The 23,265-nt window shown below is 46.5% G+C and overlaps 1 protein-coding gene across 2 annotated transcripts in view; it reads left to right on the top strand.

Moving 5' to 3' along the window:
• The window catches only part of AACS (acetoacetyl-CoA synthetase), a 90,998-nt gene extending 68,211 nt beyond the window's left edge, over positions 1 to 22,787 (top strand). Inside the window, exons 16-18 of one of the 2 annotated variants that reach the window (XM_075898472.2) lie at positions 1,394 to 1,452; positions 5,138 to 5,340; positions 21,174 to 22,787. In XM_075898472.2, the coding sequence (XP_075754587.1) occupies positions 1,394 to 1,452; positions 5,138 to 5,340; positions 21,174 to 21,311 (400 nt within the window). In that variant the 3' untranslated portion in view covers positions 21,312 to 22,787. Of the gene's footprint in view, positions 1 to 1,393; positions 1,453 to 5,137; positions 5,341 to 6,389; positions 6,423 to 21,173 lie in introns of those variants that run through there. The other variant, XM_075898473.2, reaches the window with a different exon arrangement.
• Positions 22,788 to 23,265: the final 478 nt, after the last annotated feature.

Genomic DNA, 23,265 nt, shown 5'->3' with positions numbered 1-23,265 from the left:
CCATCTACAGCTGGAGCGACTGAGCAATCTGGCCTGGGACTCCCAGCAAACTGGGGGAAGGGGAGTTGTCCATTACCAGGCTTTAAGCCAGGGGTGGGCAATAATTTTTTTTTGGGGGGGGGGAGTGGGACTCCAAGATTTTGGAAAGTGGCCAAGGGCTGCACACTTCCAGGATGTTAATGGAGGGATTGCGGAGTCTGGGATGAAGGTTGAGTGCAGAAGGAAGCTTGGGGCAAGGGACTGAGGTGCATGAAGGAGACTGGAGTCTGGGAGGGAGTTGGGAAAAAGCAGGCGGTTGTGACCTTGGGCAGGGGACTGGAGTGCAGGGGTTTGGGATGTGACCTAGTGTAGGAGGGGATTGATGTGGGGCAGGAGATTGGGGTGCCAGATCTGGGAGGAGGTAAGGGTGCAAGACTGGGAACAGAGGGTTTGAGTATGTTGAGTGTGTGTGGGGAGCAGGGGGGAGCAGAGAGTTGGGGCAGGAAAAGGCTGGGATGTCAGAAGCAGGTTGTGGCCAAGAGACTTACTTGTCATTTGCCAAACTAACCTGCCTGCAGAACTTAGTGTTTCCCAGTCTGCCTGCTTGCCTGGCCATGTGCTTCATGAATAACTGAACTGAGGAGAGGGGGCGTGATTCTTCTTCGGTTACTCCAACAAGCAGCTCCCAGTGGGAATGTGCTAGGAGCTGAGTGGCTCCTAAAACTTCCCCCATCTCCTCCAGTTTTAAAACAAACTGAGCCCTGCATCAGTGTTTCTGCACAGTGCGTGAGGTTGAGGGGCAAGCAGCTGAGTCTGCCTGGGGCTCCCCGCTGCTTCCACAGGCTGGATCTGGTGGCTTTGTAGGCTGTATTAGGCCCGCAGGCCAAATTTTCCCAGGCCTGCCCTAAGCCCTGCATCTTCACACCATTACGTATCTATTCTCCCCCTTGGCAGCCTGTCCCCTGGGGATATGGTGATGGGGATCACCGGTGGAGAGGGGCGTGGCACAGCAGGGAAAGCTGAGTGCAGAGAATGCAGGGGAGTAACTGCTGCTGTTGCACCCCATCAGGCCCCCACTTCCTAGTTATCCCCTAAGCTGCATCCTTGGGACACGGGGTGCCATGTGGGAGAGAAAGCAGGGCAACGATGAGAAGGGGCAAGGCTGGATTGTGCCGTCATTCTGTTTGGGGATGGTCTATGGTATGGGAGTTGAGACCCCGGTTTAAGTTCTGTGCAAACATTACTTTTAATGAGGGCAGAGCTTCTTTTATACAAATCTTATCCCATTTCTGATACAACTTCCTGCATATTTCAGCACATCAGATATTGAGAAACTTTGTAAATTGCATAATGTTTTCACTTTATCAGACTCTAATTGCATTTTAATACTCCTCTGTTTGTGTTTACCTTTCAGTGATGGTACGCTAAATCCAAATGGAGTGAGATTTGGAAGTTCTGAAATCTATAACATAGGTAGGAAAAACTTTCATCTACTTTTTTGCAATTGTGACGTGTAGCATCAAATCTGAAATGTGAGCATTTAAAGAACAGAGTTTTATTAATTCTTTCAACATGTTATATTTCATTGGATAGGTTCTAAACAAGAGCATATTATCATTAACAGTGAAATACTGCTTTGCTGGCCATGAAATTACTTACCTTTCAAAAGAATTTACTACACTAAGGGAGGTTGCCATCTGAAATGGGCTGCATTTTTATTAAGATGTTACATGTTTGTATTAAAGCTTATAAGAATTGTGAACTCTTTTATGTTACTTTAGAAGAGAATCCCATATTTCTGAGGTTTGTTTTCTCCATACAAATTAAGACAGTGCTTGGTTGTTTTTATCAAGTCATTGTCAGTAGCTGGAATAAATTCTTGGGGCTTTTAAAAAAAAAAAATTCTTTTCTGCCATAAGTGAATCTGTGCACAAAGGCAGTATATGACCCTATGAAATCAGCAGAAAGTTAACTGTAACGAGAGAGGGCGGAGACCTGCAATGGTGTCACATTCCTCTGCAACAGAACAATACTTTGATTCACTGTTGCAGAAGACCACTGTTCTTGTACAGTGTGAAATCTGAATGGTCTGCTTCCCTTTGTGGCCGGTGTGGCAGATTTCCGAAGATTTATGGCTATTGCCTTAGGTTACATTTCGCTTAGTTACTCCCTTACGGTATGTAACTTTAATAGCGTCTATACATGCAAACCTCTATTTCGAAATAGCAGGGTGCTTAATTCGAATTTGGTAAACCTCATTCTACGAGGAGTAACGCCAAATTTGAAATAGCTATTTCGAATTAAGTGCTGTGTTGACACTTAATTCAAAATAGGGGGCCTCCAGCCCTTTCCAGGGAGGCCTGGTGGCCTCTCTGGGCACAATCAGGAAAACTTACTCTCCTCTCCCCTAGCCTCAGAGACATTAAAGGGGTAGACCCTGGCCACAGTGCCTGTGCCATCTCCAAGCCTGCCAGCCCAGAGCCAGCAGTGACCACCGGGGCTCCTGACCCAGTGGTCCCAAAACATGAGCCAGCAAGCCACTGGCAGCCAGCCCTCCACCACTCCCCAGGAGCAGTTTGCCAGCTCCCAGGAGCCTGACGGACTGGAGAAGTTGTGCTCCTTCCTGGTCCAGGGTGGAGATCACGGACCTCATTCAGGTTTGGGGGGGATGCCCCCAACATCCATGATCTCCGCACTAGACGGAGGAATGCAGCCATCTGTGGCAGGATAGCTGCCAGCCTGGCCACCAAAGGCTACATGCGAACCCAGGAGCAGGTTTGCATGAAAATCAAGTTGGTCCGGCAAGACCCCCAACCCTGGGCCCTGCTTTTTCCCCTTGCTTCCCCTTTTTCCCCTTGCTTACCCCTTTTTCCCCTTGCTTCCCCCTTCCAGCTCCCCCCTCCCTTTTCCCACCCTCTCTTCCCTCTCCCATCTCCTTTTCCCAGTCTCCCCAGAGGTTCATCCCTCCCCCAGTTTTGTTCAATAAACCCAGTTTCTATTTTTGAACATATGTGTCTTTTATTTGACATTAGGAAGGGGGCTAGGGAGGGATAAGTGGAAGGACATGAGGGAAGAATGGGGCACAAGCCCCTGGTGGGGAGGACCAGGGTGGCTCTCAGGGCTCCTCGGGGTGGACGTTCTCCTGCAGGGCCTCCTGGATCCTGACAGCCCCCCGATGGGCCTCCCAGATGGCAGCCTGCAGCAAATGCAGCCGGGCTGTTGGCAATGACCCCACGAGAAGCACCGGCATGCCCAGGCGCAGCTTTGGCTCTATGTAGCCGAGTGCTGTGGTGTCCTGAGTGTGGGCACTCAGGGCACTCCAAGACAGGACTGCTTTGCTGTCCCTCATCGAGGTAGACAAGCAAGTGGGGAACCCTGAGAACTGTTTGTCTGGGGTGGGGGTAGGGTCCCTTTAAGCACAGAGCTCAGTTAGCCTCAGGCAGCAGCCCCACACACTAAGTCCTAACCTGATGCCCTGCCGGCACTGGTTCCAGCCAGCCTTAACTTCGGTTCAGGGTCCACTCAGTGTGGAAGCGCTATTTTGAAATAGCAAAACGTTATTTTAAAATAGATTTTGTGTGTAGATGCATTAATTCAAATTAGCTTATTTCAAATTAAGATAATTTGAAATAGTGCTGTAATATAGACATATCCTTACTTAAACTCTGGAATATCCTCTCCCTTTTGTCAGTTCTGGAACATACAAGCCAGATTTTGATCCAAGTTAAATTGGTGGAAATTATTCTGGCTCCCTGGGTTCAAGGACTTTACTATATAACTATCAGTACATTCACCTCCCCCCTTCTGTTCTGAAATTTGATTTGTCCTTTTCACATGTGTTCATTTTTTTAAATTGTATCCTTTGGTATATATGGTTGTGACTATTTTCTACCACTACTTGATCTGAGGAAGTGGGTCTGGCCCACGAAAGCTCATCACCTAATAAACCATCTTGTTAGTCTTTAAAGTGCTACATAGTCCTGTATTTTGCTTCAGCTACACCAGACTAACACGGCTACATTTCTATTACTATAGTAAATACAGTTTGTTTCAGTTGGGGTTGTAGATGAACATTGGAGCAGTTAGTGATCCACTTGTATTTGATAATGCCCCATCGCTATTTTTTAAATCAAGGCAATACACTCTGTACTGGATTATCCAGATGGGGAGGTGCCAGAATTGCTGGGCCCCTCGGCAATATGTGGGGGGCAGCTCTGTGCTCTTGGAAGGGCCGAGAATAGGAGCCATCTTCTCCCAGTCAGCCCTTCTGCCCTACACAGAGCCCTCCGGCAGAGAGTTAGAGTCTGGGGCTCTGGTGGCTGCTGCTATAGTAGCAGCAGCAGTGGCTAGAAGCCTTGGGCCCGGGTGTTAGGGTGGTTGTCCCCTTTGCTCTCACATCTCAGCCCACCACGTCAACAGTGGACCTGCCTGATGCTTACAGAGACATGTGCTTCAGACATCATGCCTCGTGACTAGTTGAAAAGCAGTCATGTAAAGAGAGAGGAAGGCTGGTTAGGGCTAGGGCTTGAAAGCTTAGATTCTGTTCCCCTGCTCTAGCACAGGCTTCCCATGTGACCTTGAGACAGCCATTTACACTCTCTGGACCTCCATTCCCTATCTGTAAAACGGAGATAATAGCACTGTCCTACTTGACTTGCTCTTGAGGCTAAATACATTAACACCTGTGAAATGCTCACTCTGTAGTAATAGAAGATAGACTGATAAATCTTTTTTCTCAACACAGAGAAATCAGCAAACATGTAGCCTATCAACTATAGCAAAACTATAGCAAAGTCAGTATTTATTGGGCCTATACATTTTTATATTCACTTGAAATCAATCAATGACTGGGATTAAATAAAAAAAAACTTAAGGGAATTAGACATCAAGTGCACTGACTTTCAGTGTCAGTTACTTATCTGATTTCCTTAAACAATTTTGTAAGTCTTACTAGCTACGCCACTCCCACCAACAGTGTTGTTTTTTGGTTCCTGATTCCCTTAGGCATTCTCTTTAAGAATGCCAGTCAATATCTGCTTGTTTGCTTCCTCGGTGAAGGAACATATGATGGGAGATGTTTCTTACTGTAAAATTAAAAAATACATCTGATGGAAAAGACCAGTGCATGCCCTAAAGAAGCACTCTATTTCTCTTTCAGTGGAAGCCTTTGAAGAGGTTTCTGACAGTCTCTGTGTCCCTCAGTACAACAAAGAGGGGGAGGAAAGGGTGATCCTCTTCCTGAAGATGGCGTCGGACCAGGTGTTCACTCAACATCTGGTGAAAAGGATTAGGGATGCGATACGTATAGCACTTTCTGCCAGACATGTTCCGAGCATCATTCTGGAAACCAAAGGCATTCCGGTATGTCATGAAAACACTGCCTAACTTTTTTTTCTCTTTGTTACCTTGAGGAGTAATTAAGGAGCAGTTGTCATCACTCTTCAAACCCACGCTCCTGGAAATTTTTAGCATCTTAAAAAGCATTTTCAAGTTTTATAAATAGTTTGTCTATGTTGCTTAGTAACTACTTTTTTTTGCTTTTTTTTTTTTTTTCTTCCTCAGCTAAGATAGTTTAAAAACAATCTCTATCCATCCTTGGCTTATAAATACACATGTGCCCTGCTGAGCTTAAGGTTGGGTTCTATTTTCTTACAAAACACTTGGGGTGCTTTCTCAATAAGCATTATAAAGCTAATTTTAGCTTTTTAGGTGTGCCAAAAAGCTTTTGCTAACTTTTCAGGGCTTTTCCCACTTTAGCTAGTATAGTTTTTGAAAGCTGAGAGCTTTAAGCAAATATATTAAATGCTAACTGATGTAGAAGCAATTTCAGTGTTAGGTCCATACATATTTTAAACAGTAGCAATAACTACATAAGGGCCTTTTCTCTGCATGTGCCTAACAAATATCTAATTACAGTCACACTCTATCATTTTAGTGTCAGACACAATCTTTCTCTGCCTGTCATGGGCCCAGTGGAAATGAGTCGTCCCTCTTCAGCTATTATAAATCTGATCTTAATGTAGTGTATCTAACAGGGCCAGGGAGAAAGACAGAGTTCCTGGTGTCCCTATTGATGACCTCTAACCTGATTAGTATTCTATTTTGAGAGCACAGGTGTGACTGACTGGTACTTTAATGGGTGTATTTGCATGCTATTTAGAGATACAGCCATCTTGCCACTGTTCTCAAGTGTGAGGAAACATTTTCTTCTGATGAAGCAAAGCTGGACATCAGCCAATACTTTCCCTGGTTTAACTTTTATCTGAATTCAGAAAAATATAAGCCAGTAGGAAGATCTTTCAGTAAGTCAGTACCGACATAGAAGACTAGAGCAGGAGTCCCCTGAGAAGAGTACACTGATAATAAATGATTAGCAATAAATGACTGACTCTGTCATTGCTAAATCATAGGTTCTCTCTGCAAGGTAGAACAAGTTATTCCTTCACAAGGAAAACCTAGCTGCTTTCAGAGTGGTGAGTGCTTTTATATGTTTGTTGGCGAGAGATCTTCCATTTTCAAACCTGGTGAAAATGCAGGGGCTGATTCTACTTCACTGTGTAGTGCAGTACCTTATCTGTCTTCAGGGGAGTTACTGACTCACCTTGTTGTAAGTGAGCTTACACTTTGGCTCACAGAGACAGCTTGGTGCTCCTGTCCTTCTCCCAACTCTGCGACGGAGCCTCTCCATTTTAAAAGCCCTGCCTGAGCAGCTTGCTTGTTGGCAAGGTGGGAAGGTAGTTCCTGGCAGGCCATTTGCATATAGGCTTAAGTGTTCAAGCATTTCCTCTAAAGTAGTGTGGGCTTTGCAAACCATAATGCCTACTAAATCCAAATACAGGTTCTTAACTGAGTGGCTTGCCTTTCAGAGGTGCTGAGCACCTGCTGCTTCCATTGGGTTTGTACTTCAGACAAGGGCCTGATTCTGGTGACTCATGGCTTCAGTGGCATTCTGCCTGGTTTGCACTGCTATAAATAAGTAGAATTGGGCTCCATTTGACTTGTTTGCATGGGGGGGGAGGAGGAGAGTGGAAAAACTTTCATGACTTTACCTCCTGAGGTGGTGATATAGGCTTTTATAGATGCAATTTCAGCTTCTACATAAAATGTTGAATTTGTGAGTTATACAAATCACTTGAATGTAGAGAATGAAGTTGATGGCAATGAGGTGCTTGACAGTCAGCCCCTTAGGAATGCCTGCTTAGATCATTAATGAGTTCACACTGTGATTGAATTTACAATTGAATGAATTTTAATTGTATTTCAGGTAAAGTGTACCAGCAGTAATGTGATCACAGCTGACTCCTTGCTTTCTTTGAAGGTTTTACTTGAGGAAACAAAGTCTTTCTATATACTGCTGTTTCTAGATACAAATTTTCATTAAACTCCCCCCCCCCCCATCTGTCCCCATCCAAACTATAATTTTAGGAGCTTGATGTCATTCCCAGTTTGGACCAGTGCAAAATAATTCTGTCTTTTGTGGTGTAAAGGTGAAATCAGGATCAGGCCTATATTTTAGAAACTATAAAAAAATAGACATGCTAAAAACTCTGGAAATTATTTCATGCTTATAATTAAAAGTTTAAATAATGCTTTTGCCCATGCGCAGGTAATCTATGGTGATAAAGGGCTGAGTGCAAAAGCATAAATTTATTGTAAAATTTTGCATTTGATCTGATTGGAATCCCTGTTCCACTTGGAAATACTAATACAAAACTGTGTAGAAATCCCATATCAGGGGCAATGTGTGAGGTGAGTCTGAGGGCATGCATGACTCTACCTCCTCACTCCTCCCTGCCCCCCTCCCCCCCCCCCCCCCCCCCCCCCCCCGCAGACACTATGGATGGGAGGTATAAACTACCAGAGCCTTTCAGCAGCCTGGGGCACTAGTGGGGGGAGGGTGCATTGGGACCTGCAGCAGCAGTCCCTCCCTCACTTGCTGGCAGTGACAAGGCTGGGGAAAGCAGAGCAACACGGCTTCACTCCCCGGATTCCAGCTGTGTCACTGGAAGCAGAAGTGGGACTGCCTCATCCACACTCACTGGCGGGAAGCAGAGTGACATGGCTGGGAGCTGGGAAAGTAGAGCAAGCTAAGGCTGCATTGCACTATTCCACTTCCCGTGCCAACTGGTGTGTGGGGGTGTTGGGCTGGTGGGGGGGAGGGGCGGGGAGGCGGGAGTGCCCAATCCTTGCTGCTGGCAACAGGCCTGTACTAGTTCTCTGGGCTATATTTCTTGGGGGAAGAGATGAAGTGGGGACAGGCCTGGAGTGGGAGGGAGCATTGTCCCAGCCTATCCCCAGGCTGGTGTGGAGGGGAGTCACATAGCCAATGTCCTCCCTGTCCCCCAGTGTCCTTCCTCACCAGTTGCCCTGCCTATACCATTCTGCCTGATGGCTGTTTTGTGTGGATGATCTGTTCAGGGTTAATATTTAGGCAATTAGAACTGGAAAAGGTTTGTCAATATCTTGCCTGAATGAACACTGTGGCCCTGACTTGGCAAAACACCAAAGGATATGCTTAATTAAATCCTCGCTGCCAACTTTTTTGTAATGCGGTATGACTAGTTCCTCCCCCCAGAGAAGTGAACTTTCAGCAGCTACCACTGGCTTCACTGGGAGTTGTTTTTAGAATCTTGCTCATGTCCATGTCACAATGGGTGTGCATGCTCACCATGTGTGCTGTTGCCAGAAGTTTTTCTCCTAGCAGTACCCATAGGGAAATGCCTCTGGTAACTTTCCCATCTCCAGGTGCCACTCTGAAATATAAGGGGCACTGCATTCCCCTCCCCCCCACACCATCTGTTCCTTCTTGCTGCCAGTGAATGTGCATCAGAACAGCTCTGCTCTGGCCTTGGCTTTTGCTTCTCCCCATTGCTAATTTTCTGCGTAGTGTAGTTTAGTTTGTTTCCTTCGGGACTTTGCCCCGACATGGACGTGCCCCGTTCTTTGAGGTTTAAACCTTGCAAATCATGCTACTATTCCATGCCCATCAGTGACCTGCCTAGAAGCTGCCTGCGCTGTCTCAGTGAAGCTCTTATCAGTGACAGGTGGAAAATCTGTCCATTAAGCACAGGACTAAGGAGTGGAACATTCAACTTAGACCGACCCTTTTATGGAGTCAGCTCTAACTTCAGCACTGGCACACCGCTTGGAGTCTGCAGGGCACTGAACAATCAATGTGTGATGCTCAGTTGGTGCTGTTGACTAGTCGGCACCACTCCCCCTTCCAACCATTAGTCAAGAAGCCAGGGAGATGGCAAAGGGACGTTCCCCGAGTTCTGTAAAAAAGGAGACAAGACATCAGAGCACACACCTATGTTGAATGGCTGTTGGTCTCCATGAGTCTCATGGGGCCTCATTCAGGCAGAATACCCCAGCTCATTCTATTTCTCCTTTGCCAAACAGTGAAACTTTGAGTCACATTCAGACACTCTCCATGCTGGAGGCAGGAGCAACCACCTCGAGTGGGTCCCTTGGCAGCACTGCCACTGTACCCAGCAACATGGTCCCTGGTTAGCCCTGTAATACCAATAGCCCTCTTGGAGTCTGGCCTGCCCATGTCACATGATCCAATCGATTGCTGGGGTCTCAGGCATGCAGCTCCCTCTCCACAACCCTGTGTGGTGCCCTAAATGATGGGTTCACCATGAGCACTGGTGCCAAGCAGGGATGTAAGTGACTAATCAATTATCTGATAAGAAAGAGCTTATTGGATAGTTGACAAACTAGTTGACTAGTCCCTCCCCCGCCCTTGCTGCCTCTGATAGAGGCAGCAAAGGGTGGGGAAGAAGGGTGTGCTTGGGGGCAGCTGGCTTAAAGCCGGTTCTCCTCAGCTTCAGCTTTGTGGAGGGGGCAGGGGTGCAGCAGCGGTGTGCCACATTTGAAATGTACAAGAGTCCCCACTGGGCTCCACGCAGTATTTCAGTTTTTGAAATGCACAAGAAATCCTTCTGGGGCTCTTGTACATTTCAAAGGCAGAACGCTACTTAGCGTTTGCACCTTTGAAATGTAGCAGCAGCTGGGCAAGCTCTTGCTACATTTCAAAGCAGAAGCACCCTTATCAACTAATCAAATAGTTGATGGAAATTCCATTGACTAGTTGATTACAGGCAGTCCCCGGGTTACGTACAAGATAGGGACTGTAGGTTTGTTCTTAAGTTGAATCTGTATGTAAGTCGGAACTGGCATCCAGATTCAGCCACTGCTGAAACTGATCAGTTTCAACAGCGGCTGAATCTGGACGCCAGTTCTGACTTACATACAGATTCAACTTAAGAACCCCAGGCATCCCCAAGTCAGCTGCTGCTGAAACTGATCAGCGGCTGATTCCAGGAAGCCCGGGGCAGGGGCTTCCTGTAGTCAGCCACTGGTCAGTTTCAGCAGCGGCTGACTTGGGGACGCCTGGGGCAGAGCAGCTGGGGTGCTGCTGGGTTGGTCCAGTAGCGCCGCCGCTCCTCGGCGCTACTGGACCAACCCAGCAGCACCCCAGCTGCTCTGCCCCAGGCGTCTTGATTCAGCCGCTGCTGAAACTGACCAGCAGTGGCTGAATCAGGACGCCTGGGACAGAACAGCTGGGGTGCTGCCCGGTTGGTCCAGTAGCGCCCAGAGCGGCGCTACGGGACCAACTGGCAGCGCCCCAGCTGCTGTACCACAGGTGTCCGGAGCAAAGCCATGGAGCATGGGGGCAGCGGGACAGCCCAGACGCGCAGTGGCTGTCCTGCTGCCCTCGGGCTCCGTGGCTTTGCTCTGCTTTGTTCCCCGTCCCCCTGGTCTGCAGACCAGGGGGACGGGGAGCAAAGCGGCGGAACACGCTGGCAGCGGACAGCCCAGACGCGTCTGGGCTGTCCGCTTGTCAGCCGACGGTCAGGGCAGTGTGTGTGTGTGTATGCTTCCGAGAAAAGGTTTAACGTCCGTGTCTTTACTGCTAGGACCGGGGTCCCGTCGCAGAGGGTGGCCAGCAGGCCAACAGACGCCCCGTTATATAGAAAGAGCTTATTACACCTTAGATTTTAACTGCTAGAACACAGGGGTTCCTTCACAGCGGGCAGCCTGGGAAAGGCTGGAAAGGTGCCCCAACGGATCTTGTCACCTAGGAGTGACACAGATCCAAACGCCCAAGCTCTCCCTATGTCTGTCCCTTTATGACCGGCTGAAGTTCTTTTAAATTGTGCTTGATTCTGTTACAGCAACTGAAGGAGTCAGGTTAAAGCTTAAACAGTTACAGGTTTATTAAAAGACTTATAAAAGCATATGGTTACAATGGCTATTGCTCTATTTCTTAAATGCTAACAAATACAGATTTTAAAAATGGTTACAAAGAAAATAAAGATAGAAAATAAAAATAATGGTACCAAGTGACAGCTTAATCTTTAAAGAGCTCTAAGTCTATGTATATATATACTTAAACAAAGGACCACATCCAGGTACAATTTTTACCCCTTTCTGTGCCTCTCGACTCCAGCGTGTCAGGCCAGGGCCGGTCTCTCAATTCCTAGGAAAGACGAATACGAGGTGGGCGTCCCCTTGGAACCTCGGGAGATCAAACACCAAACCCGACCAGCAGATAGATGGTAGATTGACACTCAAAGAGAATGCGCTGTTGGACCTATTTTTATACCCCTGGGGGCCCGTATTCTCTTTCTTATCTAAGATGCCGAATTCTACTGGTCCGTTTTGTGGCGCCAGTTCTTACAAGCAAGTTTCAAGTTAATTTACACTTGCAAGAGAGATAACTAAATTGTGAGCACTAGACATTTTTTTTACTGGGCGAGAGATTCCTCCCCCCGCGGATGGATGTGTGTTCGTATCAATATGGGTTAAGTCAAGGGCACTCCTTGGCAGCCTCTTGGTCAGCAATTGGCATATCTCTGTTTATAGCCATTCATGGTCACACAGCCTGGGCCTTCTGCTCTGTGTGCCCTGTATGCTCCAGGCAAGCAAAAATGGATGTTACAAGGGGGTTCCTGTCTGGCTACACCGCTGCCCGCGTGCTCCGCGGGTTGGCTCTGCTTTGCCCCCCCCATTCCCCTGGTCTGCAGACCAGGGGGATGGGGGGGGGATGGACAAAGCAGAGCCAAGCCGCGGAGGACGCGGCCAGCTGACAGCTGTCAGCTGACCGCGCGCTCCGCTTTGCCCCCTCCCCCGTCCCCCTGGTCTGCAGACCAGGGGAACAGGGGGAGGGGGGGCAAAGCGGAGCCAAGCAGAGCCAAGCCGCGGAGCTCGCGATCAGCTGACAGCCCAGACGTGTCTGGGCTGTCAGCTGGCCGGGCGCTCCGCGGCTTGGCTCTGCTTTGCCCCTCCCCCCCCCCGGTCTGCAGACCAGGGGGACGGGGGGGGCAAAGCAGAGCCAAGCCTCGGAGCGCGTGGGCAGCGGACAGCCCTGTCCGCTGCCCACGTGTTCCGCCGCTTTGCTTCCTCTCCCTGGTCTGCTGGAGACCAGGGAGAGGAACGGCCCTGTTCGTAACTGCGGATCCGATATAAGTCGGATCCGCGTAACTCGGGGACTTCCTGTATATGATTAATCAAATTTTCACATTCATAGTATCAAGTTGGCACTGGAAGCAAAGACATCTTCCTCCTCCTCATCTGATGAAGAGATCATGGGAGCCCCCTCCATCTGCCCTTCCATATCCCAGGAAGACTCCAAAGCACACCAGGAACTGCTGAAAATGGTATCCTCCAATCTGGACTTGGGGGCAAGGGAACTGAAGGAACTTTCTGATACCCTGTTTAATATACTCTTGGCTGTGTCGCTGACCCCCCATGACTGAGTGGCCCACATATCTCAAGCCCCGTGGCAAACTCCATTCTCCCTAATCCCTATCGCCTAAGCAGGCAGAACACACATAGTTTGTCCCATCGAAAAGTCAGGAATATCTTTACCCCTACCAGCCCCCAACTCATTGGTAGTGGAGACAGTGAATTCCAAAGAGCGACAAGGGGAGGCTGCTGCCTCATCCAAGAATAAAGACTCCAGGAGACTGGATTTATTTGGGAGAGGTTTATTTGTCCTCTAGTTTTCAGCTGAGAGTTGCAAACCATCTGGTACTGGTGCAGTATGATTTTTAACTTGTGTCCAAAGCATGTCCAAGTTTGAATCCTCCTTCCTGGAGCTGGAGAGGAAGGACTTTATGGCAGTCCTGGAGGAGGGCACAGCCTTCCAAGCAGCCTCTGAAATGGTTGCCCAAACCACAGCCTCCATGATATCAAAGTGCAGAGCATAGAGGTCTATCATTTGAGACTCCACTTGCTGCAGGATCTACCCTTTGATAGCAAGGCCCTGTTTGGGGAGCAGATGGATATTAAGCTCCACAGCCTGAAGGCTTCTACATGCTGTTCCCCTTCTGCACCAAGTTCAATACTCCAGAATGCCGAGGGGTTATCAGGAAGGTGAAAGCGCAACTGGAATTGCGACTGGCAAAGGATGTGAAGGATAACGAGAGGTTTCTACAGGCATGTTAACAAGAAGGTGATCAGACGGTATGGGGCCCCTACTGGATGAAGGAGATAACCTAATGACAGATGATGTAGGGAAAGCTGACGTACTCAATGCTTTCTTTGCCTCTGTATTCACGGACGAGGTTGGCTCCTGGACTAATGTGCTAAGTGACACAAGATGGGATGAAGATGGACAGCTCTTGGTGGGTAAAGAACAAGTTAGGAACTATTTAGAAAAGCTAAACGTACTCAAATCCATGGGTCCGGACTTAATGCATCCAAGGGTACTGAGGGAGTTGGCAAATGTCATTGAGGAGCCTTTGGCCATTATCTTTGAAAAGTGGAGATCGGGAGAGATCCCGGATGATTGGAAAAAGGCAAATGTAGTGCCCATCTTCAAAAAAGGGAAGAAGGACAACCCAGGGAACTATAGGCCAGTCAGTCTTACCTTGGTTCCTGGAAAAATCATGGAAGGGATCCTTAAGGAATCGGTTTTGAGGCATTTGGAAGAGAGGAAAGTGATCAGGAATAGTCAACATGGCTTCACAAAGGGCAAGTCGTGCCTGACCAATCTGATTTGCTTCTATGATGAGGTAACTGGCTCTGTGGACATGGGAAAGTCAGTGGATGTGATATACCTTGACTTTAGCAATGCTTTTGATATGGTCTCCCACAATATTCTTGCCAGCAAGTTAAGGAAGTATGGATTGGATAAATTAAACTGTAAGATGGATAGAAAACTGGCTAGACTATCAGGCCCAATGGGTAGTGATTAATGGCTCGATGTTAGGTTGGCAGTTGGTTTCCTAGTGGAGTGCCCCAAGAATTGGTTATAAGGCAGGATTTGTTCACTATCTTTATTAATGACCTGGATGAGGGGATGGATTGCACCCTCAGCAAATTTGCAGATGACACTAAGCTAGGGGGAGAGGTAGATACTCTTGAGGGCAGAGATAGGGTCCAGAATGACTTAGACAAATTGGAGGACTGGGCCACAAGAAATCTAATGAGGTTCAACAAGGACAAGTGCAGAGTCCTGCACTTGGGACGGAAGAATCCCAAGCATTGTTACAGGCTGGGGACCAACCAGCTAAGTAATAGTTCTACAGAAAAGGACCTGGGATGAGAAGTGGATGAGAAGCTGGATGAGAGTCACCAGTGTGCCCATGTAGCCAAGAAGGCTAATGGCATATTAGGTTGCATTAGGAGGAGCATTGTCAGCAGATCCAGAGATGTGATTATTCCCCTTTATTCGGCTCTGAAGCCACATCTGGAGTATTGTGTCCAGTTCTGGGCCCCCTACTACAATGTGGATGCATTGGAGAGGGTCCAGCGGAGGGCAACCAAAATGATTAGGGGGCTGGAGCACATGACCTATGAGGAGAGGCTGAGGGAGTTAGGTCTGTTTAGTCTGCAGAAGCAAAGAGTGAGGGGGGATTTGATAGCAGCCTTCAACTTCCTGAAGGGAGGTTCCAAAGAGGATGGAGAGAGGCTGTTCTCAGTAGTGACAGATGGCAGAACAAGGAGCAATGGTCTCAAGTTGTGGTGGGAGAAGTGCTGTCTGGATATTAGGAAAAACTATTTCACTAGGAGAGTGGTGAAGTACTGGAATGGGTTTCCTAGGGAGGTGGTGGAATCTACATTCCTAGAGGTTTTTAAGTCTTGGCTTGATAAAGCCCTGACTGGGTTGACTTAGTTGGGATTGGTCCTGCTTTGGGTAAGGTGCTGGACTCTGTGACCTCCCGAGGTCTCTTCCAGCTTTTTGGTTCTATGATTCTCAGAAAACCTTGATCCTAGGAAGCCAATCCCACCAGAAGTCTTTGCAAAGATAGTTTAAGCTGTAAAAGAAACTTCTCCCAGCACACTCAATCTCTCCAGCACCCAGTCTCATCCAAGACCAAACTGGCCAGTAAGCATTCATTTTGATGGACCAGGCTGTTCACCAGATCCAGGCTCTCACCTTCTCCAACTGTCTTGTCTGTTTCTATCTGGCATGGACGTCTGTCATCTTGGACTACTGGGTCTTCCACTGTCATTGCCAAGGGGTTACACTCATCAACTGCTCTCTACCCCTTCTACTCATCCCTCCCTCCCATTTCGCTTCAGGAACCCTTGAACAAGAGGCGCGGCAGCTCTTTTGCTCAGCAATGGTGGAGGTGGCCCAAACAGAATTCAAGTATATGAGTTTCTACTCCGGGTACTTCCTGATTCCCAAGGCAAAAGTGGGGCTTAGGCCCATTCTTGACCTATGAGGCCTCGTCTGGCACCTAGCATGTCGTTTGCTTGTTCAGATGTGTGCCTCTGTGGCACCCACCAGTTACTCTGTGTGTGTGTGTGTGTGTGTGTGTGTGTGTGTGTGTGTGTGTGTGTGTGTGTGTGCGCGCGCGCGCGCGCCCTGTTACAAAGCTAGTACCTGTCTCCTCCTCCATCTCCCCCTACTATCCAAGGGCTCCAACTCCTTGTGGCAGTAGCCACATGCCAGCCCTATGGCCCCAATCCCAGGTGGCAGCAGCCACCTCCAAGCATGGCTTCGGCTCCAGCAGCAGCCAGAGCAGCTGCCTCTTGCCATGGTTGTGGCCAAGGCCTTGTCTCTTCAGCCATGAGAATAGCCATGCCACTCGCCTTCCATGTCTAGGTGGGCGGGCTCAGAATTTTTGTGCGCAGTCATGCAGTTATGGGCCTTGAAGGGAACATTGTTTGGCATTTTCTTTGCTTAAAGTGCATCTGGTAGCCATTTCATTATTCCATTCCCCAGTGCAAGAGCTCACGATTTTCTCCCATGACATGACGAGCAGGTTCCTCAAGGGGCTGGCATGTCTTTTCTTCTCAGGTCAGACCCCTGATTCCACCAAGGAATTTGAACTGTGTGTTATCTGGACTCTCAGGCCCCCCATTTGAACTGCTGGCCATGTGCTTCTGGTCACACGTGTGCTGGAAGATAGCCTTCCTTGTGGTGATAATATCAGCCAGATGCATTTCAGAGCTTCAAGCCCTGATCTCGGAGCTGCTATATACAGTCTTTCACAAGGACAAGGTCCAGCTCCACCCACATCCAGAACATTTTCCTTCCATTTCTCCGTCCCAAACGTCACTCCTCTCATGAGGAGAGGCATCTTCACTCATTGGATGTGCATTGGGCTCTGACTTTCTACCTGAACAGAACTAGACCATTCTGGAAATCTGCCCATGGCTGAAATCATAAGGGGCCATCTTGTCTCTACCCTGCAGATTTCTAACCAGATCACTTAGGTCATAGCAAGCACAGATACATGAACTGGCATTCCCCTGCTGAAAATTGTGTGGGCTCACTTGATGAAGGTAGAGGGCTCATCAGTGGTGTTCCTGTTCAGGACAATCTGTAGGGTGGCTATCTGGTCATTTGTGCAACATGTTCACTGCTCCCTCGTGTCTCCATCACTAGAGATGACATTTAGTTGGGTAAGGTGATCCTGCAGCCTTCTTGTTCTTGACGCCTACCTCCTACTGCTGGTCGTCACCAGTTTTGGAATGGTTGCTCATGTCCATTCCACCATTTCTGGAGAGAAGGAACTGAAGGTAGAGGGAGCACAGTGCACCTTATACCTCACCAGAGTTGGGCTAGGGTGGGTCTCTGGAGGCACCCCCCCCTACAGGTACTGCTGGGGGAAAATTTCCAGCACTGGTACACATGTGGCAAGCATGCACACATTGTGGAATGGACATTAAGCAACACCTCTCGAATACCAGTTAGGGAGCAGGTAACTGTTTTTTTTTTTTTTTTTTAGGGTCCTTATTGCTTCTCAAAATCAGGTTAGTGATCACTGAGGAAAAAGAGTGGCTTTTTAGGTTAGATAAGATGGGAAAAGAGTTATGTAGTATTTAAACAAGGAAAAATTAGACCAAATAAATGAATAACTTTCTAACTATAAAGTATTGTTAAAGACCATTTGGCCTGCTCAGAAAGACTTCTAATGAAAAGTTGTCCCAGGAATTAGTCTGAGAAGGGCTATCTCAGGGAGATTTGCTTACCTCTGGGCAATTAGCTGCTTTGCTAGATGTGCGGTTTTGTCTGCTCAGTTTGTTTGCTGTAGTCTTGACTTACCTTTAACCAAGATGAAATTCGATTAGAGAAGATGGTCATTGGCCTGATTTTCAGGATCAGTTGATAGTTATTTGTGAAGCTCTTGTTCTTTGGTGTCCTTAGTGGAGAGATGCACTTTGTTCCCTAAGATGAGCATTGGCCATCCCTGCCAACAGAGACAGGTCTTCCCTACTGGCCTTTACCAGCCATGAATTACGTTGTTCTGCAGCACAGATTGGGAATTATTCACCAGACAATAGCTGTAGTGCTTCTGAATAACATTGACTTAAACCCAAGCACAGAAAACCTACCTCCTCCCCCTTCTATTTCTTGTTTCAACAAAAGCAGAAAGTTCTGTCTGAATCTTGCAGAATTGAAACTGTCACACACGTGTGTGTGTGTGTGTGTGTGTGTGTGTGTGCGCGCGCACGTGCACACAAACGTTGTGAAAGGTTGAATCACAGAAAGCCCCTTGGGGTTGGCCTCCCAGTGTGCTAATCATGCCACTGATGCCAACCTTCCTGCACTCTGGAGTTCCCCACCACTCTGTATTGCTTAGCCAGATCCTTTGGTCTCTCCCAGCCAAGTCTCAGAGTTAGGATAGCCACCCTGTGCAGAGCAGCAGACACAGAACCAGATCAGCTTTGGGAGGGCTCAGCTATAAGGGCTCAGCACCCAGGAAACCAGCCCTAAACCCCAAACAAATCAGTGTTAACTCTATGTAAAAGTTTTATACAGAGAGCTTATAAGAGCCACCCACTTTATCAGAGAGATACACAGTGGTTACTCATCCTTGCCCCAGTTAACAATTGTTTACACTGGATTTGATAATAAAAGGTTTTTTTAAGTATAAAAACTAGGATTTAAGTAGTTGCAAGTGAAAACAGTTAGATCAAAGAAAGATAACTTAAAATGAACAAAAATGCTTAGCTACTTCTGATCCACTAACGAACTTGTTATATGCAAATTCTTATCCTCAACAGCTGTTCTTTTCTCAGGTAAAAAGCTATAAGTCAGAGTTATCTTTATTGTCTCCTGGGTCTATGGCTTCTTCAAAGTTCTTTGTCTTCAGCTGGCCTTTGAAACTGCCTGGTCCACTCAAAGGCTACGTCTACACTGCAGCCTTTTGTACAAAAAGGACCGTTTTTGCATAAAAACTTGTGGAGCATCCACAGTACAAGCATGTTCTTGCACAAGGAAAAGTACAGTTAATAGTAAGAACACAGGGCTTTTTGCGGTGTATGTATTCCTCTTTCTACGAGGAATAAGCCTTTTTGTGTAAGAGCTCTTTGTGTGGATAGGCAATGGCTTTCTTGTGCAAGAAACCCCTATGGCTAAAACGGCCATCAGAGCTTTCTTGCACAAGAGAGTGTCCACGCTGCCATGGACACTCTTGCGCAAAAGCACATGGTTGTGGGGATGCACTGTTGCTCAAGAACTTTTTGTGCAAGAACTGCGCAAGAAGCCTGCAGTGTACATGTGTAGCCCAAGAGGCTACAAAGGCTGATTGCTTCCCATGCTTAAATAGACTGTACACCCAGTGTGGGAACCTTTTGTTTGGCATACCAAGTTCAAGATGCATTCCAGTACCAAGTATTTTTTCACATGTCTTTCTAGGACCCACCACTGGTTGGCTTGTAGGATAAACACAACCAGTCACATGTTGTTGGTACAGGGTACCAGTAATGGCCCTCATTAGCATATTTTAAACTATACACAGATCTACACCTCATATTTCTGACTTCACCTACAAGAATGATACATGCATAAAAATAGGATATACACATTCAGCAGATTGTAACATTAAAATTGATGTGAGGTATTTTGTTTAAAATAATCGTCACCAACCAATAGATCCTGATCTTGGAGCCTCTGACAGGTGATCCTGAGTGATTTGGCTGGGAAGCTATCAAGCGCTGGCACTTCACTTGCCCCTCCACCCACTGTCATGCTACTCCTGCCCTCTGCCTTGGAGATACTCCCCTGGGAGCCTCATTCTTGCTGGGCAGGTTGTGGGAGGAAAAGGGGGAGGGAGGTGCTGATGTCAGGGTGTCCCTCCTTTCCCCACTTCTGTACCCCAACTCCACACAGAGAAGGGAATGGAGGGAGCTTCACAATGCAAATCTGTCACTCTCACACACTGTGTGTCTGTCATTCTCACAAACACACACAATCCTTCTCTCTCATCTCCTGACCCAGGTTGTTACTCCTTTCACTGCTTGCAAGGTGGGTTATTTTGGGGTTTTGATTGGTCTGTGCATTTTGTAATTTTCATTTCTCTCTTATTCTTAAATTTAATTCTTTGAATAGTGAGTTCTCAAATGCCTAACCTGTCATGACTGGAGTCCTTATCCCTGTGGTAATTGCTGCTCCTGGAAGTGGCTGGCATGTCCCTGCAGCCCCTGAGAAAGGCAGAGCAGGAAGTCTCCACTTGCTGTCCTTGTGTGCAGACACCACACCTGCAGCTTCCATTGATCATTATTGGGGAACCGTGGCCAGGAGAAGCTATAGGCTCCATGCCTGTAGATGAGGGGCAGCATATAATGCCATGGAGCCATTGCTATACATGCCAGCTGCTTTGAGGAGTGGTACAGGGCAGGAGTAAGCCTGCCTTAACCCCATTGCTCTACCACTTGGAAGCTTTCTCTGTTAAACAATGTCCAGCCAGAGCCTGTTTCCTGAACCCATGTCCTAGTGCTGAATCCCCTCCTGCACCCAACCTGGTGCCCAGGTGTGAGACCTTTTGCACCCAAACTCCTTGGAGCCTCTGACAGGTGATCCTGAGTGATTTGGCTGGGAAGCTATCAAGCACTGGCACTTCACTTGCCCCTCCACCCACTGTCTTGCACCTCAGTGCTTCTCCTGGACCTCAAACCTGCACCATGGACTAAGCTCAGAGCCCTTACCACACTCCAAACCCCTTGGCCCAAGACCAGAGCCTGCACCCGAACCTCCTAACTTAGGCTGGTGAAAGTGAGGGAGGATGGAGGAGAAAGGGATATGGAATGAGCAGGGTGAGGCCTCGGAGAAAGGATGGAGCAGGGGCAGGGCCTCAAGGATATGGGGCAAGTGTATTGGGTTTGAAATAGATCTTACTAAAGTTGGAAAAGTGACCTTAAAAAGGTTGGAGACAACTGGTATAAAGCATGTTTGAGTTATGCATATTCATAAGTCAGTTTTCATAAAGCATGTAGGGTACCCTGTGACATGTGTATCCAGACTTTCATGGATTTTGATTTGGCCCTTCATAGAAGTAAATGGGAGCTGAATGAATGGTATTGTCTACTAAAAACAAAACTAAAACCTATAATCAAATTCAGTTTGCTTTTCAAGCTATTTAAGAAACTGTTTGGTGTCAGGTGTAGCAGTGGAAGGAGGATTTCAGTAACCGGCTACTGATACTGTTCCTATCTTGGTGGCAGCTTTTACATTAGATCAGAGGTTCTCAAACTTTTTGGGCTCTGGAGCCCTTTACATGAGTAAAATTTATGTGGAGCCCCAGCGGTCCACTGAGTGTATGTGTTGTACCCATTGATGTTTCTAGTTTGTCAACCTCGCGGAGCCCCTGGAGATGTCTTGCGGAGCCCTGGGGCTCCGCGGAGCGCAGTTTGAGAGAGACTGCATTTGAGAAACCCTGCATTAGATTATCCATAAAGTCATCAGAATACAGCTTCATTGTTGCCTTTGTTTAATTTTGCAGTACACGATAAATGGGAAGAAAGTTGAAGTGGCTGTGAAGCAGATCATTGCAGGGAAGGAAGTTGATCAGCAGGGATCCTTCTCAAATCCAGAGACATTGGACCTGTACCAAAATATTCCTGAACTTCAGAACTTCTGAATCTTTTTTGCATCTCTGTATTCTGTGTGTGTTTGTTATTGTATATATGAATACTGTATGTAAAGAAGAAACTATTTAAATACTAATAGTTCTTTTAAAGGAAAAATATTTCGTTAAGTGCATTATGAATGGCTTGGGTAAAATTTAGCTACTTTTTACTAGTTGAATATGCCCTATATTTTGGATTCTGTCTTTAAGCTTGGAAGAAGAAGCTGCCTATTGGGTTTTTTATACATATAACACATGGATCTTTTCTGATTAGACTTGTATCTAGAACATGAGAAGCAAATTGTTTCCAGTTGATTGAATACTTGTGTTCATAAAGCTTTCACTTTCCATTTTTAAATGGATTTTAAGCTAGTTAGTTAAAAACTGTTAGAGCCATGTATAAAGATTGTGGCTTATTTAAACACTTGATGTTTGTGTTGTGAAGGAGGGTAAAGGCAGGTCAGCATGGCCACGAAATACAAAAGTATGGAATAGTTTTTAATATGTTCCAGTAAAGCCACATCTAAATTCATTGTATCTTACTTGACTGTGTGTGGTCTTGAAGAATAACATTACACTTGGAGGGAATTGCTGCTTCATGTTGTGATGTTACCTTTACATTGTTTTAAGCTTTTTAGCTGATATGTTTTTGTAGATGGGTGGGAGCAAATGCTGTCACTCTTCCATTGGATGTCTAATTTTCAGTAGAATTGTTCTGGGTTTGTCAGTGTAACTGAGGCTAGAATTTGACTTATTACTCCAAAGTCCATTATTGGGAATCTATAAGCAAAAATCCAGTTCTGTATTAACAGAACAGTTCCAGATTATTAATGTAATAAACACTAGTGGTTTTTGTAGCCTTTTTTACTAAATGTGATGAAAGTGGAAAAAACTAAAGCATCTTTTCAATTCTTTATCCTTCCACTTACTAAAGGGACCCCTCTTCCCCCATGTATGTTGTCACTACAAAATGGAAACAGTAATACAGTTGTTCACAGAAAGATACAATGGCAGTAGCTCTACCTAATCCATGACATTTAGTATCCTGTGCACTATTTGACTGTTGAGTGAAGTATTTACTACATTAAAATAATGAGCATCATTAATTGTGTTCAGTGTGTTCAACGCTTTATGTTAAACTTAATAAAAATAGAACCTTAAGTATTGATTTTAATTTTTACTCAATTGTCTTTGACCTACTTCTCCCCTCACCCTCCTCTTCTGGTGTAATCCGATTCTTACCTCAGTTTCCTTCACCCTTCCATTCTTTACTCTACTCACTTCCCTCAAAAATCCTACATTGGAAGTACTTCAAGGCAGGGGTTCTCATCTTTGTGTTATGTGCAGCACTAAGCATGTCTTACATTACTGATTTGCATGTTCATGCATGGGGTTTGGGGCATATGACTAGACAGAAAAGTAAACCTGCTAAAATGTCTGTCATTTACCTCCTCCATTACTGTAATAAAATAGTATGTCAAGCTGTAACTTCATAACAAAAAGTGTGTATTTTTGTACCGTGTTCACACATCTATACTAGTGCCATCATCACAGGACCTAACCTTATAAACCACCACATTAGAGGCTGATATAACTGCACATCCACCAATATGCTCTGTGCCATCAAGTACCAACAGTGCCCCCTTGCAATGGATATTGGTCAAACTGGACAGTCTCCACAACAAAGGACTAATGGACACTCATCAGATATTCAAAAAGGTAACACACAGAAACCTGTTGGAACATTTTAACTTGCCTGGGAACTTATAAATGCAGCTCAAAGTTACCATATTATTACAAGCCAATTTTCAAAAACCAGCTTGAAAGGGAAGCTGCAGAACTTAATTTCATTTACAAGTTTGATACCTGCAATACAGGTTTAAACAAACACTGTAACTGAATTACCTGCTAAATTCCACAACCTAATGACATAAAAAGCCAAGCACCAGGTACTTAAGAGTACTTA

Source organism: Pelodiscus sinensis, chromosome Z (assembly GCF_052426305.1).
Source record: "Pelodiscus sinensis isolate ZL-2025 chromosome Z, ASM5242630v1, whole genome shotgun sequence".
NCBI classification, from domain to species: Eukaryota; Metazoa; Chordata; order Testudines; family Trionychidae; genus Pelodiscus; species Pelodiscus sinensis.
Note: the sequence above shows the minus strand (reverse complement) of the source record. Positions and strands in the feature narration are given on the sequence as shown.